The sequence below is a fragment of the Fundulus heteroclitus genome, chromosome 7 (genome assembly GCF_011125445.2).
Source record: "Fundulus heteroclitus isolate FHET01 chromosome 7, MU-UCD_Fhet_4.1, whole genome shotgun sequence".
Taxonomy (NCBI): Eukaryota; Metazoa; Chordata; class Actinopteri; order Cyprinodontiformes; family Fundulidae; genus Fundulus; species Fundulus heteroclitus.
In genome coordinates this window covers 42,686,226-42,705,765 of record NC_046367.1, presented here as the reverse complement: position 1 = coordinate 42,705,765, position 19,540 = coordinate 42,686,226, and the positions used below count along the sequence as shown (strand labels likewise).

At 41.1% G+C, this 19,540-nt stretch overlaps 1 protein-coding gene across 1 annotated transcript in view; it reads right to left on the bottom strand.

Annotated features, from left to right (window-relative positions):
• Window positions 1-14,328: 14,328 nt before the first annotated feature.
• Window positions 14,329-19,540, bottom strand: part of LOC105922876 — a 32,264-nt gene continuing 27,052 nt past the window's right edge. The window contains exons 6-7 of the mRNA XM_036139676.1: window positions 15,644-15,952; window positions 14,329-14,753 (exon numbers count right to left, since the gene is read on the bottom strand). Of these exons, the coding sequence (XP_035995569.1) occupies window positions 14,335-14,753; window positions 15,644-15,952 (728 nt within the window). The 3' untranslated portion in view covers window positions 14,329-14,334. The remainder of the gene's footprint in view (window positions 14,754-15,643; window positions 15,953-19,540) is intronic.

Sequence of the window (19,540 nt, the reverse complement as noted above, 5' to 3'; positions counted from 1 at the left end):
ATCAGGAGCTCCCAGATGCCACCTTGATGTCAGGCTGCAGGTGGATTAAAATGCCAGTTTATGCCATCCTGCACCAAAGTTTGGTGGATTTTGTCCCGGTTCAAAGCAGCCAGACTTTCTTTCAGTTCTCTGTTAGCTCCATAAATTGGTGCCATAATCTGACCTGATGGAGGAGACTGGACCACGTCTACAGATGAATCTTCTGATCGCATTAATCCAGGAATCAGCATTAAGAGTAAAAGCCTCTAAATGAGCAGCACGGCTGGTCGGTCTGTAAATATCCTCCATACCTGCTGACTAGACTTCTGCCTCTTTTAGCATCAATGGAGTCAAAATAATCTCCTCCAGGATCTGGAAATGCAGCTTTGTCTGGCGTTACTCTTTCTGGAGCAGATCGGCCCTTTTTGATCCAAAATCTTTGGTTCTTCTGCAGGTGACCCAATCAGACAGGATTCTCCTGCAGCAGAGTTTCTCTGATCATCCAGCATCTCTGACCAGCCTGGACAACATGTGGTTTGTTCCTGCGTCACCAAGCAGACGGTGAATGTAACGCTGAGTTAATGTTGCCTCATCATGTCCTCCCCCAGGATGACAGGATGTTTAGTCTCTGATGGTGATGCTGCTCCTTGGAGACGTCCGTCCACTCTGAGGACTCCATGTCAACCTCTGGATCAAGTCTGTAGAGGCGACTGTCTTCAGAGACGCTCTTGTTGGCTCTGAGTGAACAGATTTCAGCTCCAAACCTGTGATGTTGTTCAAACTGAATAATAAAATGCTTTATCCAGATCTCCAGGAGTTAAATGTTGTCCTTTCAGCAGGTCTCAAACTGCTGCATCTCTGGTGACACCTTTTGCTCTTTGGAGTTTCCATCGTCTCCTGACTGATGCATCCTGGCAGAAAATTATTTTCTTCTCTGAGGCGGAGATCTAAGGAGTTCTTTAAGCTTTAAAAACCAAGCTGCAGATGTTTTCAGCTCCACCCAGGATGAAAAGTAGGAGGTGAAACATCTGGCAGGGCTTTTCATCTCCTCAGCAGCAGCATTGACAGTCACATCCTTTTTATTCCAGAACCATCAGCAGGAAGTGGATCGTTCCTCACATCCAGCTGAGGCCGTTTGTCTTTAGACTCAAACAGGAACTCAGGACCATTAATCCATCTGCTGAGCTCCAAGAAGTCCTCCGCTCTCATCCCTCCTGATGCCTCATCTGCTGGATGGTATTCAGAGCTCACATATCTCCTCTGGTCCGCTGGTGCAGCTTCTCTGATGATGGACGCTCTGCTAGCAGCAAAGCTATGAACCTCTTTGCTTCACTGCAGATGTATTTCAGGACGGAGGTGCTGTCAGTCCAGAAAACAGAGGTCTCAGGGTTCAGATGTAACTCTCCATGAAGCAGTTGGTCCATGAGAACAGAGAGGACAGCTGCAGTGAGCTCCAGACCAGGGATGGTCGTCTGCTTGGAGCAACTCTGGTCTTTCCCAGGAGGAATGTGAGGCCATCATGATGCTCAGTTTGTGATTTAAACAGGAAACTGTAGCTTGTCCCACCTGGCTGGCATCAGAGAAGTGGAGGAGCTGTGCTAGAACAGGACAAAAGTCTTTAGGCTTCATGCAACGATCCACTTTAACCTCTGATCTCCTCTCCAGATCCTCCAGCTGGTCCATGGTCTGGAGAAATGATGGAGAACAGCATCATCAGCCAGGTTTCTCCTGCAGAGCTCTTGTAGCAGCAGCTTGGCAGCGATGATGAAGGGAGCAGAAATCCCAGGAGATCAGAGATCTCACTGCTGACAGGATTCCCCTTCTTCTATGGAGCGCTCTGGAAGTGAGCTTCTGGATCTGAATGCATCACTTTGAGGGAATCACTGCAGTCCAAGAGCCGCTGCACTGGAAGCTCATCTCCATCCATCTCCAACGTTTCCTTTGCTCTGTTGTCTGAGATGTTTGCAGCGCTGCACGGCTGTTACTGAACCGCCTGGAGAGCCTGAATCCTCCTTTACTGCAGAGAGCTTTAAAATCCTGAATAAATGTTACTGCTTCCTCTTCCTCAGAGCTTTTAAACCATCATCCAGATAAAAATCCTGCTGGATCGTATCGACCACTTCAGCTGGAAACTGCTGGGATTTGTCTCCTGCTGGTTTTCTTCCTGCATAATCTGCAGAGCTCAGAGAGGACACGGCTCCAGACAGATGGACTTTATCAGATATTCTTTGGGAATCAGTGAAGTGTCGCCATTAGGCCACCAGAGGAAGTGAAGGAAGTTTCTCTGTTTCTCTGGAACATGGACCTGGTGAAACATCTACCAGAACTGCAATGGACTCTTGTCTAAAGCTAGAAGTCCTACAGCTGAGATGGTCCGGTCCTTTAACAGCTGCTGGTTCAGAGAAATCCCTTTAAATGTTGCAGCTTAATCAGAAACAACCAGTTTGTCTTTTCTGGCTGATAAACACCATGGTGGGGTAGATACCAGACTTTTCCTCCACCGTCCATTCAGGGATCATCAGGAACAGTTTCAGCAGATCCATCACAGATCAGGTCCTCCATTAATGAGATGTAATCCTTCTTGAAGCTCTTCATCTCAAACTTTCTCTTCCAGCCTTGAAGACGTTGCTCTGCAGTCCAGAGGTTCACTGGTTAGATGCAGTTTTCAGCTTTAAAGGGGAAGTCAGTCCAATAATGTCCATCAGTTCATTGTTCTGGATTGTTCATAATATTCAGAAACTTGATTTCTTCTCTGGACGTTTCAATCTGCTCTTGTGATGTTTTTTCATTGAAGTCATGATGGTATTGTTCAGTCAACGTTGTTTCCAGAAGTTCAGCAGAAATCCTGGTAGCAGTGGCAGCAGGGCAGCCTGTCTGGTTCCTCTCACTCTGAAGTGGACCATTGATGACCCGTCCAGCTCTGGTCCAGACTGCATCTGGGCCTTCGTCCTGACTCTTCATCAGCTCCACGGCTCCTTTACTTTAGGAGCTTCTCTGCCAATCAGCAAACCTCCATCAACATCCATGTTGTGGAACTGCAGGTACGGCCACTTGTCTCCATCCTCCAGTTGTGGAGCGTTCCACCTTGAAACAGGAATTATTTATTGTGTCGTAACGTCTGGAGGTTCAATGAAACCATTTTTATCAAGTGCTGCTACTTGTAGACCAGAGATGATGTTTGTTCTCATAATGTCTTTATGTCCCGTTGTTCACAACTGAATCCTTGTTATTTTGTCTTTCAACAGCAGTTTTCTTGTCAAACTTTCTGTGTAAAATGTGTTTCTGCTGCCCGGGTCCAGAAATGCAGAAATCTGCACAGTTGTCTTAGTTTCTGGACTCCTGACCTGGACAGCAATGATAGAAAGGACTGAGTGATCTTCATCATCATCATCATCCTGATATGGCTACAGCTTGGAGTCATTGTGGAGGTAGTACTCAGAGGATGCTGTGGACGTTTGGAGGACCATCCTGCAGCTTCCTGGTCAATGTGGACACTGAGATGTCCTCAGTGACGTCCAGAACCGTCCTGAAGACCTCTGCAGTCTCTGCTCATGTGTCCCAGTTTTAAACAACCAAAATAAGTCAGTTTACCTTAAAAAAGTTCACTTTATCTCTGTGTTGATTCTCATTTAACTTAAAACCTTTTTCACTTATAATATTACTTATAAGTCAGTAGAAGCAGCTGTGGGTTTTGTAGGACTTTTTCTTATTTCCAGGTATTCATTCATTCTTCACTGCAGTAACATTTGTAATAAAACTGCTTCCTGTTTTCTTCTGCTTTGTAAAGCTGCTGTTAGTGTTTTTAGAGTTGGTCTGTTGTTGGTCCAGGATAATAATAAATGGATCAGATGCAACTTTAACTTGTTTATCAATGAAAGCAAAATGATCAGTGAATAACTCTCTGACCTTTTTTCTCCTGCAAGTCTCAGGCCACATTTCTCCATTTCTCATTTTATTTGGCAGCTTTAGGATAAAGTTCCTCATAATTGATGGTAAATCCAGTTCTTTCATATGTGTCATTATGTTCTGTCGGATTTAAGCATCACTTTAAAAACAGGGAAAATGTTTGTAGTGATTTTTCCTCATTTTTAATAACTGTCCAGTTGTTAATTTTATCCATATATTCGTGTGTAATTCTGTGTTAGTTTCCAAAATGTTCAGACAGAAAACTTTTAGCTCTGAGAAAACTCAGCTCTGATGGTGAATGCTGGCAGCTATAAGGTCTCTAGGCTGCCCCCTGGTGGATTGTTCTAGAAAGTGCAAACAGTCCAGTTGATGTTTTATCCTCCAGGTTCTCAGAGGCTCTGATTAATGATTTGTAGTGAAGAGGGTCTCCATTAACAACAGGATGTTTTCTGGAGGAAACACAGAGCTCTGATGCTGCTGAACCAACATGGCAGTGATGTCATTTAGCTTCTGCTTAATGTCAATAAAGCTGTTTGATGATCATTTCTATTTCTGGCTGCAGCTGCGTACTGAGTTTGGACTTTACTGAACATTTATTTGGGCTCTGACAGTTTGTGGGATGTCAGCGCTTTGAGCTGCTGACTTTTGTTTTAGCTGGACAGCTGCTGATCAAAGGTGGTTTAAGGAACATTAACATTTTATTTAGCTTCAGGACAAACATGTCGGCACATTAATTGAGTTTTGGTGCTAATCATGGCTAAAACCAACCTTTGGTAGGCGAGCACTAGGTGTCATTTTGACCAATCAGCTCAGGACCTTCTGCTGAATGTCCCTCCTTTCCCTGAATGGATCTGATGGAGCACAACCAGCAGGTCCAGATTAATGTGCAGAAAGTGGAGAGCTACACATTATCAATCTGGGTTGCCAGGTCAGTTTATGATCAGGGATTGGTCCATGAAGGAACAAAGCAAAATGCAGAGCAATGATCACAGATCTGTCAGAGCATCTTCCATTTCCAGATCAGAGACTACAAAGAGAGAAGCAACCAGGAAGGTTTGTTACAGATTTACTGAAAAGTGACTCAGCAGATAAATGTTGATTCAGGGAAGCAGAATGCAGAGGGTGTCAGAAGAAAGGACACGTTGGAAAAGCTCGTTGTTCCTGACCAGAGAGGCAACAAGACAAGCCAGCAGACTGGACCAGACATCTAGAGGCCTCATCAGAAGTGGTTCCAGTCCAGAAAGAGGACAACGATGGATCACAGGGGATGGACACAAGGACACATGAACATGTTCAGGACATCCACCGTCCTCCAGAGAAGCTGACAGCTCTACGTGTCAAGATGAAAGAAGGGAAGTTCTGCAAAGAAGAACTCTGTTCCAGACTTTGTGAATCAGAACCAAACATTAACTTTAGTGTTGAACTGTTCACTGGAAAAACTGGAAAAGCAAACATTTGTCCTGAATGTGGAGCAGAAACTGATAAACCTTCTTATGTGAATGTAAGGGTTAATGGGAAGCAGCTGAAGATGGAAGCAGGAGCTGCTGTCTCTGTGAAATCTGAGAGACCGTACAAGACTAAATTTAAAAAGCTGAAACTGTGAACTAAAACCTTAGAGCCAACAGTCACTGAGGCTGAAAGGTAAACTTACTGTGACTGAGCTGCAGAGGCACTAATCTCACACTGAACCTGCTGCTAGTAGAAGAAAATGGTCCAGCCTTCCTGGGAAGGGACTGGATAAAACAGCTGAAGCTGGATTGGTCTCCTGTAAACGGAGGAACTACTGAGAGTTTAGAGGAGTTATGGAACAGATACTCAGAGGTATGTGAGCTCTAGGCAGGGTCACTGGTTTTAAAGCAGAACTACAAGTGATACCAGGGACCATTACCTAGTTTATAAACCCGCTTCTGTCCCTTATGCCCTTCAGGAAGCTGCTGAAACTCAGTTAATCCAGATGGAAGCAGATGGAGTTATAACTCCTGTTGATCACAGTGAACGGGCGACACCCACACTGAACATTCCTGAAGTGGATCAGTCAGGATCTGTGGGGATTATAAAGAGTCAATCAACCCTCTGCTGGAAGTGGATCAGGATCCTATTCCAGAACCACAGGATCTATTTACAACCAGCTGGAGGTGAGAACTTCACAAAGTTGGATCTATGACAGGCAGATCAGCAGGTAGAGCTGAACACTACATGGATATTAACACACAGAAGGTTGTTCAGTAAACTGACTTCCTGATGGAGTTACAAGAGCTCCTGCCATGTTTCAGGAGGTGATGGACCAGGTTCTTCAGGGTTTAGATGGTGTTCTCTGTTATCTGGATGATAAACTGATCACAGGACGTGACGCCAAAAGCCACATGAGAAACCTGGAAGAGGCGTTAGAGGTTAAAGAAGCTCAACCTGAGGGTTAAAGCAGGAAAATGTGCGTTCTTCCAGTCTAGTGTCTCATAGCTGGACATGTTACTGATGCAGAGGGAATTCACCCAATGACAGAGAAATGAAGCCATAGCTGAAGCAGCTGGACCTACAACTATCACAGAACTGAAATTGTTTCTCTCTCTGCTGAGTTTCTATAGAAAGTTCATTCCACACCTGTCTGTGGTGACGGCACCATGACCAGGTTTTCTCTGCTTAAACCAGAGCTCTCTCAGGTTTCCCAACCAGCACAGCATCCAAAGAGCTCAAAGGACCAAAGGAAACTCAGGAGCTTCTCTGTGGGTCAGTCAGTCCTGCTGAGAAACTACAGCAGGGAGAGAAATGCTTGATGCAGCAGTTCCTGATGTTTTGGCTCCTGTAACTTACATGCTGATGGTAAATGGAACATGTGTTAAGAGACGTGTGAATGAAACGTTGGAGGCAGAAAGGAAGTGTGGGATTCCAGAAGGTGTTGCATCAAATGCTGCATTAAACTGGGATTGCTCATCTGATCCACTCAGTGATGTAATGGACACAGAAAGTGTTGCTGTTGAGGAAAGGCAGCAAAGTCAGGACTGATGCAGGAACTGTTCAGAGTTCAAGAGGCGTGGAGCATCTGAAGATAAATATTAGAGCTGCTCAACGTTTGGACTTAAAGAAATGGAGAACAGCTCCAAGAACTCATGTTAAAACAGAGTTAATGTTCAGTCTACAGGGAGGAAACTGTAGTGTTCAGATCTCTGTTATATCTACTAAAACATGATGCTGTGAATGCAACGTGGTTATGTTCATTATCACCACCAGGGGGAGCCTGGGAGTAAACTACAGGAGAGCAATGGCTGCTCTGAACATGGAGACAGCAGTTATTTAGTGGTCTGTGGTTCCTAATAAAGCCTCGGTCCAGTTCTCAGTTCTCCTCGTCTCTCCCTGCTTTGCCTGAGAAATCGTTACGTCTGTGAGACACAATGAGGGCGAGGCAAACTTTCCAGCTGATCGGCCTCCAACCTGAAGGCAAATGTAACTCAGATAATCTCCTGATGCATTATGGGGGTTCTGATTGACTCAGTACAGAAGTCCAAATCTAAATGCAGCTCTGTGTGTCGGTTTGATTCCCAGTTGGCAGACAAACATCAAGGTCCATGTCCCAGGCCTCCTGCTGCCTCTCCTGCTAGGACTCCTGCAGGACTGCTGGACAGACGCCTGACTGACTGACAGACTGGTAGAAAACGACAGAACCACCACCAGCATCCTGGTCTTCCCTAAGCCCACGTATTTATACCCCAAACGCCCCCTGGCCAGAACCAGAACATCAATATATATGAACTGAAGATGTTAAACACATATAAACAACTTTAATTAAAGATAAATACTGATGACTGAGCTAAAATGGCCTCCATAGGAGAGTTTAAGGCCAGAACCACTGCTGGTCCAAAAGAACACAAAGACCCGTCCCACAAAAAGTCTGATTGATCCCCAAGATTTCTGGGAAAGTCTTTGATGGTTCAAGAGAAACTGAAGCAAAGCAGCAAGTCTGACTCTGATGTTTAATAAAAGAGTGGCCTAGTCAAAGTCTGGACTGAAATCAGTCTAAGATGCTGTGAAATAACCTCAGACATCGACTCCTGCTGAAAAATCCTCCAATGTGGCTGAATTAAAAATATTCTGCAAACAAAAGTGGAACAAAATTCCTCCTCAGAGATTTAAAGATTCATTCCAGAAACTAAAAAAGTTTTTTGAATCGAGGTTATTATTTGATTTAGGAGGAAATTAACTTTTTACACACAGATTGGTTTGCATATCTTCATATTACTTTAGTAATTAATTAAATGATGATTTTTATTTGCTCAGTTTATCTTTGATTATAAATTGATTGATGTTCTGAAACATTTTAGAACAAAAATGTAACAAAAACTTAAATATTAACAGACGTTATCAGCATCAACAGGATCAAACAGATCATTAATAATTCAGACCAAAGCTTGTTTTATGGTGAATGTTTGTATGACAGACTTTATAGATCCAGACAGTACCGTTACAGCTGGTACCAGCGCCTGCTGGTTCTGGAGGTTGATCCTGGGAGGTTCTGCTGTGGTTCTGTGTGATGAAGCCATCAGGTGGAGGCTTCAAACACCAGGCCAAAGCTGCTGCTGATTCCAGAGCAAACACCAGTTTGTCTTTAGTGTCTTCTCCTACAAGACCTGCCTTTAGGAGGAATAAAAAGTCTGATTATTCTGAACATTTCAGAGCTGCTGGACTCTTAAAGTCATGATGTTACCAGAACAGCAGCTTCTGTCATGATCCGTTTAGTAAGATCCTTCAAGCTGTCAGGAACAGTCAGCACCCAGGTAAAGTCAGAGGCTGAGATCTCTCCTCCTGCTGGATGGTGTTTGATGGTTTTCAGAGCATCGTCCTTCAGGAACCTCAGAACTTCTGTGAAAAGCTCCAGGAGCCTCATTTCCTTGTTGTTGGCTGCACGTATACCTCTATACCAGTAGTCCTGGGAATAGATTCATTTTGTTAGTTTGTATTCATTAACAGGTCAGTTTGTCAGATTATTGATGGTAAACTACTGCAGTCTTAAAGCCGGTCCAAACAGAAACTGTTATTTTGTTCCTTCAGGTTTTTCTGCCTGAATAACAGATTTAAAGACGAACAAACAGATTTTACTGGTTTGAAAAACTGATCAGGGCTGGATTCTCTGTTTTTATCTTTGATTTAAAACACAAAACTAATGTGTTGTAGATTGCTTTATGGTTCAATTTTAAGTCACATTTATCTATTTATCACATTTATGAAGGAAGTTTCTGCTTTTCCACAATGTTGTAAACAGGATAAAATAAACACAACAGCAAAGAAGCGGATCTTCAGCAGAGATTGTAAATTTTCCAGCTCTGAGCTCCTCTGATATGGAGAGAAGATCGTTCCATAATTTAGATGCAGGGACCAAGAATAATGTTAAAGGTTAAAGGTCATTTAAACACTGGTTCATAGTTCATTAATGTGTCTGTTTAGATACCAGAGAAAGTCCTGATTTAATTACATCAATTATAAAACTAAGATTCAATCTAGAGGTTTCCTTCTGTGGAGCAAATGGAGGCAACCAGCTTCTTCATGCCTGAAATAACCAGACAGGAAACATGAAAAATAATAAAATCTAGAAGCAGTGAGCAAACATTCAGACCTCCTCCTGGTTGTCATGTAGAGGCTGGGACTTCCAGCAGCAGCTGAGATGTTGACCTCAGTCCTCTGACCAGAACATGATGTTGACATAAATCTCTGAGTCATTCTGCTTCTTGAAAACATTTGTTGCCTTATTTCCCAGCAGTGACCAAAGGACAAAGTTAATCTGCTTTATCCCTTTAACAATCCTGGGAACCTGGAAAGACCTCCCAGACCATGACCTTTGACCTGTGAAAGTAAGACCCCAGTAAAAGTGAAACTACCTGGTAAATTAGTATCGACAGGTGAGCAACAGAAAAGGAGCTGTAGTCAGTTAGATGGCAGAGATGTGAAGGAAACGTGGAGGATTGGTCATTTCTGAGCTGATCTGGAGAGTTTATCAGCAGCCAGACCTTAATAGCTGCTCAGCTTCACCAGGAGGCTTCAATGAGGAAATTATATTCCTCCACAAAGTTGTTACTGATGCCTGAGCTTTGCTCTTGGAGTTGTTCTCTAAACTGAACTGAATTTAAATCAGACTGAAGAATAGAAATCCTCCCTGAGTTATTAAAATTACTTTGTTTTAGTTTTAATGTTCATTAAAATGAGGTCAGTCAGCAGAGATGAAACATCAACAACAATAAGTTGTTTTTAATATTTTTGTGTCTGTAGACAAATGGAAACATTTCAGGAAAGTTAACAAAAGTGTAAAAACTGCAGCAGCTAAACAGGATCAGTCCTCGTCCAGAAGCTCAGATGATCAAAGCTGTTTAAAATCCTCATTTAGTCACGATCACAGACCGTCGCCTGTCTCTCAATAAATAGATAAGATTCAGTTTTAGTGATGAATTCATCAGATATTTATTATATGGATGTGAAGATTAAAATTAATTCATCAACCTTGGTGCCTCAGTGTCTCTGAGCTGAACAGATGTTTGTTGTTTAATATTTTACATTTTATTAAATATTACATGATTTACAAGCTCCTGTAGAAACTGGATTTTCATATAAGAATTTGATAATAAACAGTTTTAGGTTTAACTGTTGATTTTGTAATATTGTTAGATATTAATGATTCCCATCATAATTCACACATTTAATGTTAATGACATCACTGTATAAACCATTTCCTGTAGTTGTCATTGCTGCAGATTTCATTAAAAATAACCTCAGCTTGTTGTTTTTCAGGCCAAATGTTCCTCCTCAGTAAAAGGTTTGGTTGTGGTAATAATATAAATCTCTACCAAGCTGACTTCACTGCCTGTTCTACCCGATACAGGGAGGCTGACCTCCTCCTCTTCCTCTTCCTCTTCCTCCTCCTCCTCCTCTTCCTCCTCCAGGGCAGGGGTGGGCAAACTTTTTGACTCGTGGGCCACAGTGGCTCCTTAAATCTGACAGAGGGGCGGGGCCAGGAGCAGATGTATGAAGTATTTGTGTAAACTACTAAAAATGACATGTAAAGCCATTGCATAAAGGTTTTGCATTTAACAGACAGTAAAGCATGAATATCCAAGGCTTATTGTACAAATTATTTTCCAAAGGTGTTTTTTTCCACATCATAGTGAAATCACGTTCACTTTCAGCAGGAACAGTGCTGCTGGTCTCCCTTTTTACCAGTGCATCAAAGTCTGGAGTTAGTTTTGTTGTAAATCTCAGGATAGAGCTCAGATGTTGGTCTGTTAACTTGATCTGTGATGGACTTTGTTGAAGTTCATGATGCTGAACGTCTGCTCTCACATGTAGGCTGAGCCAAGCAGCATCTTCTGTGTCGTCCTCCACAGGTTTGGAAACGTGGCTTCATTAAGTGAAGCATAAAAGTCCTTCAGTTTCAGAGAGTTGAACTTTAAATGGAGTCAGACTGAAGATGACTGAGTTCCTGCTGCTTCAGGATCTTGTGATGATGGACAGGAGACCAGCTGAAGTGACATTTTCTTTAAAAACCAGAGAACTGATGGCAGAATTCTCTGGAGGTCGCTCAGTAATTTGCTGTATTTTTTAAATATTTTGGGCAGCCTCTGTTTGCAAGGATAATGTGGAAAAATTAGATTTGAAATCTGTTCAGAGAATAAAGTGAATTTGGATTTAAAGGATTTCATGTGTTTACATGAAACTGATCTTTATCCTCCTAGCTGTTCAACTGTGGATAACTTTTGTTTATCTTGTAATTTTATTTTTCTATATAGCTCTTAAATTGTTTTGAATTGTGCTGTTATTTTAACTTAATCTCTTTTTATTCTGTTATTATACATTTTTATATTTTATCTATTTTGTCTCAGCATCTTTTTGTTTGTATTTTAGCTTGTAAAGCACTTTGTTCTCCATATGAACTGTTGAAAAATGTTCTATAAATAAACTTTGATTAAATCCCCTGTAGCTTTAAGTTCAGCTCATTCATGTGTGAAAATATGTCCTCAGCAAATCAAAGTCACAAAGTCAGTTCTTGTCCCTCAGCTCAGGAAATTCATCAGATTTCCTCATTAACTCCAAAAATGTCCAGATCTCGTCTCTCAGCTCCAACACTCTTAGGAACACTTTGTCCAGACCTAACCAGCCGACACCAGAGCGGTAAATCAGGTCCTGACGATCGGCTTCAGTTTCCTCCAGAAACGTAACAAACTGATGATGCTGAAGTTCCTTCGCTGTATGAAGTTAATTAGTTTTATAACTGGATTAACGACATGATTAAACTGGAATATTTGCTCACAGGTACACAGAGATTCCTGATGGATGAAGCAGCTTCATTCTCTCCATGACAGCAGACAACCGGTGATATAAATCCTCTCCCTGTTTGTCCTTTCAGGGACTCCATGGTCAGAAACTCTGTTATCTCTAAACTGTCATTAATCCTCTGATAAAAACCAGGAGCTGATCAGTGTCTTTATATCGTTACTTTCATCCAGGGCCAGTGAATATAACTTAAAGGCCTTTTTGTTTAACTTGCTGCTATATCTTCATCAATCAGTTCCTCTATGAGAGTCTCTGTCCTGCTTGATAAACTGATTTTATCAAACTTGTCTTTGCTCTCTGGACACAAGACACCTGCTGTCTCAGCCATTCTTTAAAAACTTTCCTTCAGAGAAAGCCTTGCTAGCCTTTGCTAGTTTGAATGGCAGCTAAAAACTTTCCTTGGTGTTTCAGTCTTGGATCGTAGTTTGTTGATGAAAAAAGTTTTGCTGAGTTTGTAAATCAGCCTCCAGCCTCTGAGCAGCAGCCTCCCTTCTTACTGACTGTCTGCTAGCATAGCTGCTGGTAGCAAAGAGCTGAAACTGTAGTCTCTGAAAACTGTGACCGTTTCTCTGCTTATCAAACATACAGCGATGATCAGACTTCAGGAAAAATATTTACACTCCTTATTAAACTCTCAACTCTCACTGTCCACTTTTCTTTTCTCTGTCCACTCATTTTACAGAAGAGTTCAAAGGGCAAAGCGTGTGAAGAAGTGTTAATAAAGGCCAAAGTTGTTGGAGTCTGCCACCTAGTGGGAAAAGCAAGACATTGCAGGACAAAAATGCTAAATTAATTAAATTTGATAAAGATTTTGATTGGACCCGTTCAGTCGGCTGGATTAACCTCAGATAAATGAAATCTGTTGTCATGGCCCCTTTAAACATTTTGTTATAAAGATGAAAAACACCAGAATGAATTCACAGGATTATAATTGAGCACAAACTGCATTAAAAGTGTCAGATTGGGACATTTTACATCAGAACGTGTCGTCATGTTGATTGATGTCAGATTTTGATCACATTGATGTCAGAAATCACTAAACATCTGAATCCTTCAATAGAAAAAGTTTAATTTTACTCCTTTTTAGCAACCCAGAAATAATGGTCTTTCTTTAATTTATTGTTAATTTGTAATGATCTTTTTCCTGAGTTACTAGATCTTTATTTTTTATAAAGCTTTTTTTGTATTTTTCATGCAATGTAAAATTGCTGTTTCTGTCTATTTGTTCATTTTTTAAGACTGTTTTTCTAAAAAGATATTTCTAGGAAATTAAGGCCTAAAATAAGTAGTTTCTCTGTGTTTTATCCCTAATGTTCCACATGTAGTTTATCTATGGAGAGAAGTTGTGTTAATAAATAAGTTTCATGTCTCTGAGGCTTGCTTGTTAAAACTGGACAAATAACTGGAAGGTTTTTAAAATTTTAAGTCACACATTAGTGAAAATTACAGCTTTTGTATTTGAAGTCCAAAAATAAGGATAAAATCAAATTTTTTAGTAAATTAATTTGTCTTCAGAGTGAGATTTGTAGTCTGCTGACAGCAGGTAATCTGTTTTTAATGAGGTGGATCCAGTGGACTAATGAGGAACTACACAAAACATTATTACAACATTTATGAGATCATGAGTTTCTTCATGAGTTTCTTCCATGTTTCTGCAGCTTTGTCCACAGCCTGGAGCTCCAGGAATAATCCCTCCAGGAAACATTTCTCCTGGTGATGTTATCTCCACTCCATGTGAACCATGTAGGCGTCGTAGCGCTCTGACATGGTTCCAGTCTGACATGATCTGGACCATCAGCGGTTCCTTTAATACTTGGACACGGGTCAACATGTGAGACTCACTCAGTTTATTAAAACAACTGATTCAAAGTTTTCTGTCTAAGGAAATCCAGCTGATTCCACTGAGTTGTTAACTTTGCAGCAGTCCCTCATGAGTGTGAAGATGGCAAAAATAGAACATTGATACAGTTCTTACTAATGAAAACTTGAATTGAGATGACAGACGGTTAAAATTCTAAAAATATTTTATTCTAAATCTGTTGAGGGGGATGAATAATTTCATAAAACTTTTTTAAGATAAAATAAATAAGCCTAGAAAGTCTTAAGAATAAATCCTGAAATGAAATAGGTGTTCATTTAATTTCAGTTCAGCTTTAAACTCTCAGATAATTCAGAAAGTGACACAGTTTCTAAATGAGAAGACAGGTCTGGACATAGAGGACACAGCAGGATCCAAGGCAGAAGAAGCTCTGGCTGCAGATCTTTAATGTTACTTACTATGTACAGGATTTTCCTCTTTAAGTCTTCAAAGAAATAATATTTCTCAGCTTCTTCTCGTCTCATGTTGCTGTACGCTGTTTTAGCTTCATAACCAAACTCCAGGAATTGTCTATCTTCATCAAACAGGATGCAGGTTGGAGTCTTTGGGGAGTCCAGTCCAAGTTCTTTACCCCATCTCTTTAACTGGGTCTCACCTCCTTCCTCTCTGGGTTTTAGATTGAAGGCGTAGCCGCTGTATGCTGAACCAAAGTCTATGGCCATGATTAGAGAGTCAGCTTCACCTGGTTGGAACAGAGAAGAAGGTTAGAGTCTGAAACACTCCTTACAGTAAAAAATTACCATTTAATTGAAACCACAAACATGTTTGTGGTTTTAATTCAACCCTGTAATTGAAAATCTAAACTAAAACATTCAGGTTCAGTAATTTAATCTTTAATCTTCCACAGATTATCCTGGTCCTCTTGCCCTGTGATGGACTGGTGACCTGTCCAGGCTGTAGCCCACCTCTCACCCAATGGTTATAGACACCAGCCCCTCCAGGCCATCCTGGATGGAGAACTGGGTATGGAGGAAAGGATGGATACTGGTACTCCTGAGTATTTAATGATTTTATATAAAACCCAGGAAATATCTTTTGTTTATTAGCATCTATAATGAATAATGTTTCTATTCTTTATTCCATCAGTTTCTTTAGAATAAAGATTATATTTCTGTAACATTTATCCTCGATCTAACCTTCATATTAATGACTCAGAATAAACACCATATTTTCTAGTTTTATTAAAGATATTATCATGTAGAAAATATGATCTAGGGTCTGCACAGTGGGTAGCACTGCTGCCTTGCTGCAAGAAGGTTCTGGGTTCAAGTCCACCCTGGGTCTTTCTGCACAGAGCATGTTCTCCCTGTGCATGTGTGGGTTCTCTCCAGGTGCTCCGGTTTCCTCCCACAGTCCAAAAACATGACTGTTATATTAACTGGCTTCTCTAAATTCTCCTTAGGTGTGAGAATGTTTGTTTGTCTCTGTGTTGCTCTGCAACAGACTGGTGACCTGTCCAGGGTGAACCCCGCCTCTCACCCATCTACAGCTGGAGATAGGAACCAGCAACTCTCAGAATCCCAACAGGGATATGCATGTTGGAAAATGTTATCTATATTTAGAAATACTGACCTTTGACCTTGAGCAGGACTTGTTTCTCAGCCAGGATTTTTTCCTTTCTGTAGACGGTGCAGGTGTAGATTCCTCTGTCTCTGTCTGTGGGGTTCTTTAGGGTCAGGCTGAAGTCTCCAGATTTATAATTTTCCTTCATCTCTGTTCTGTCTTTATAGTGCCTGAGTTGAAGCTCTTTTAAGTGATAACTATCAACCACCCTGTTCCTGTTGTTTCTCCATGTTACTGTGACTTCTTCAGTCAGACGGACTGTAGTCTTAAAGGGCAGCAGAACAGACTCCACTCCTGAATCCACCTCCACCTTGTAGACTGAGAAAAACACAAAGATCAGCTGCACAGACAGCAGGAGAAATGATCATGTTGATGTTCACAGTAATGGAGCCTCAGTAAAACTCCAGGAGAGAACCACCTCAATCACAAGGAGTAACTCAGGATTTTATGACCAGGAGTTTGTAGAATGGATGCTGACAGAGCAGGAATGATCAAAACTCCTTTAAACAACAATAAGGAAATAGTTTTCATCATTTATTTGTAGAGGTAACACTGCATTCTTTCTGCTTCTTAACCAACAGATGATGAACCACATCACTGCTGCCTCCTACTTGTCAGCAGAGAAAAACAGTCGACTGATGAGTCAAAAGCAGAGAAATGTTTTCAGTGACTTCATGTCATCAGCCTGTAATGATGGAATGGATTTGTGTTTAGATCAGGGGTTAAAGCAAAAATAATCAGTTTGACTGAATATTGTTTTGAGTCAGCCCATATATTCCTGGGACCATGGACATAATGCCACCTTAGTTCCCTCACTTGCTTATTGTGCAAAGTCAACTTTAACCAAATCTGGTAGTTTTAAAATATCCATTGACAATTCCTGTCTCTGTCCCACCTTTCAGCTTCAGAGCCTTGGTGTCATCCTGGACAGCCTCCCATCCTCTCCTTCACTTTCTGCATCCAGATCATCACCTGGTTAACTTTCATATCGGCAGCATCAAGTTCTTCCTTCACACTTTTACCAAACTGGTCCACAGTCCACTTTACAGTTTCAGCTCCCTTCCCTCCCTGTCCTCCAGAAAACCTCCATAAACTACAACTAGTACAAAGACAGCAGCTTCATCATTACATCATCTACTTCACATCTGACCATTACCTCCACTGGCTTCCTGCCACATTCAGTAGAAATTAATCCTATGATCATACAAGGCCGACCACAACCTGGACAATGCAGGACACATAACCTACACTATGATCACGTCATACATTTTCATTTAACACAGATCACACATTACAATAATCAGTCTCTGTTTTGCCCATTATTGCACACCAATTAATTATCACAACTCATGAGTTTATGAAAAGGCATCACTTAACTATTTTAAAGTGTAATAAAACTGCTAACTTTTAGCCCTGTGACTGGAAACCTGTCCAGGATGGACCCTGTGTCCCCGCCTCTCGCTCACTGACTGCTGGAGAGTCAACAGCCCCCCACGACCCTGTGTGACATCAAGAGCGTTTCCCCCACTCATCTCTATTTATTCACTTGATTGCTGATTTTGCCGAAAAACTGAAGTGACTGGCCGCCATCTTGCTACTCCCTACTGTCACAGAATCCCATAGGATTTGGTTGCAACAACAAGCAGTTTTCTGGCTGAGTGAAAACGTTTCACAGGTAATTCTACAGTCAGTGGATGTACTAACACTATCAACTACTAGGAAATTAGATGCTGAAATATTTTACATGATATATATATATATATATATATATATATATATATATATATATATATATATATATATATATATATATATATATATATATATATATATTTCTCAGTACTTGATAGTTTTAGTACATAACATAAAAGTATATGGCATTTGAAATTTTAAAAGTCTTAAGCCCCCCCTGAACATGAGAAAAATCTTTATTATTCGATGCTGTAGCGTACATATTCCCTAGTTACTGGGGGGAAATAGGGAGTACCAATATGGTGGCTGGTGGCTTCACAGCGACCTGTATTACATACGGCCAATACGCAATCCAGTGAATAAATAGAGATCAGTGGTTTCCCCATTAGATACGGCTTAACGTCACACCTATAGGGAAAAGCCGGTATAGAAAATCGATGAAGGATGGGATGTTAAATTTTAAAAAGTTTAATAAAATTGCTCAAAGGTTATCAGAAAAAACACAACTTGCTTTTAAATATGAAAAATTTTAATTAGAAAAATGTTATTAAAGTATTGCGTGAAGTTAATTATTGTTGAAGGTAATCTTGGCTGCTGCACCTTGTCTGTCTGGCAGGTGTTTTTAGGTTAGAGTAAAATTAGTCCATAGATCATCAGGAGGCTTTCTCAGCTGTTTCTGCTGTGACTTGTTTCTATAATGTTGCTTCACATCACGCTCCACTCCGTGTTAAAATAAAAAAGTAACAATTAAAGCTCTCTCAGAATCGCCATTGGTCTCCCACAGTTAGAACCCGTTCTCCAGTCCATGTTGTAGCTGCAGTTTATTTTTTTATCTTTTAGACGTAGTTTCCTTAATAATCTGTATGCATCTAAATCCTCATCATTTAAGGAGTGTCCTGGTGCGCAGCGGCTAATGAGGCGGAAGCTGCTGTTTATTGACTCACAGCCGCTCTGACTGCAGCTCTGCCTTGTTTGGTTCAGAAAAGCACATGTGGAATTTATTTAATTTTCTTTTTGCGGAACATTGTTGCACATTCCAACCAGTCTTAAAAAAAAAGAAAAAGCGCGTCATGCTAAATTAGCCTGAGCTAGCGCGTTACTCTGAGTTTTAAATAAAACATAACAGCGAGTTATGAGGAGATCCCTGGTTGGTCACCGCGTTTATCAGCTAAATTACTAATTTCCTTCACACTTCAGCCAAAATGGTCCACAGTCCACTCACCTCTCCACTTTATTACTTCAACTCCCTTCCCTCCCTGTCCCCCAGAAAACCCTTCGTAAACTGGAACTAGTACAAAAGACAGCAGCGTGGTCCTCGCCTCTCGCCCACTGACTGCTGGAGATGGTCAACCCCCCCCCTCAACACGATCCTGTGTCACGTTGAGGCGTGTTTCCCCATCAGATACAGAAAGTTAAATATTGTTGAAGGAAATCTTGGCTGCTGTAGCGTATCTGTCTGGCAGGTGTTTTTAGGTTAGAGTAAAATGAGTCCATAGATCCACAGGAGACTTTCTCAGCTGTTTCTGCTGCGACTTGTTTCTATAATGTTGCTTCACATCACGCTCCATGAAAAACAACTTTATAAAAAAACTCTCTGAGAATCGCCTTTCTCTGGCCTCACCCAGTTAGAACCTGTTCTCCAGTCCATGTTGTAGCTGCAGTTTATAATTTTTTATTTTTTTGATGTAGTTTCCTTATAATCTGTAAGCATCAAAGTCCTTGTGATTTTATTTAACGAGTGTCCCGGTGCACAGCTGCTCATGAGGAGGACGCTGCTGCTTATTGACTGACAGCCGCTCTGACTGCAGCTCTGCCTTCTGTTTCAGAATATTTTATATATATATTAATTTTCCTTTTTTCCGAAACTAACCCAGTCTAACACGGGACATTGTTTCACATTCCGACCCTTCTTCTTTTTCAAAAAAACAAAAACAAAAAAACCCGTCATACTAAATTAGCACGAGCAAGCGCCTTATACTGAGTTTTAAATAAAATGTTAAAGTAACTCATGAGGAGATCCCTGGTTGGTCGCCGTGTTTATCAGCTAAGGTACTGGAAGGAGGGAATAAACACTGACAGGCTCATTAATTGCTGGAGAAAACGGAAATTTTTGCGCTCGTTTTCCAAATGACGGAAATCCGTCGCAGCGACGAAGAACTTTAACCCCTGCATTAGAGAGATGAAATTATTAAAGTCTGATATTCAAATTTTAAT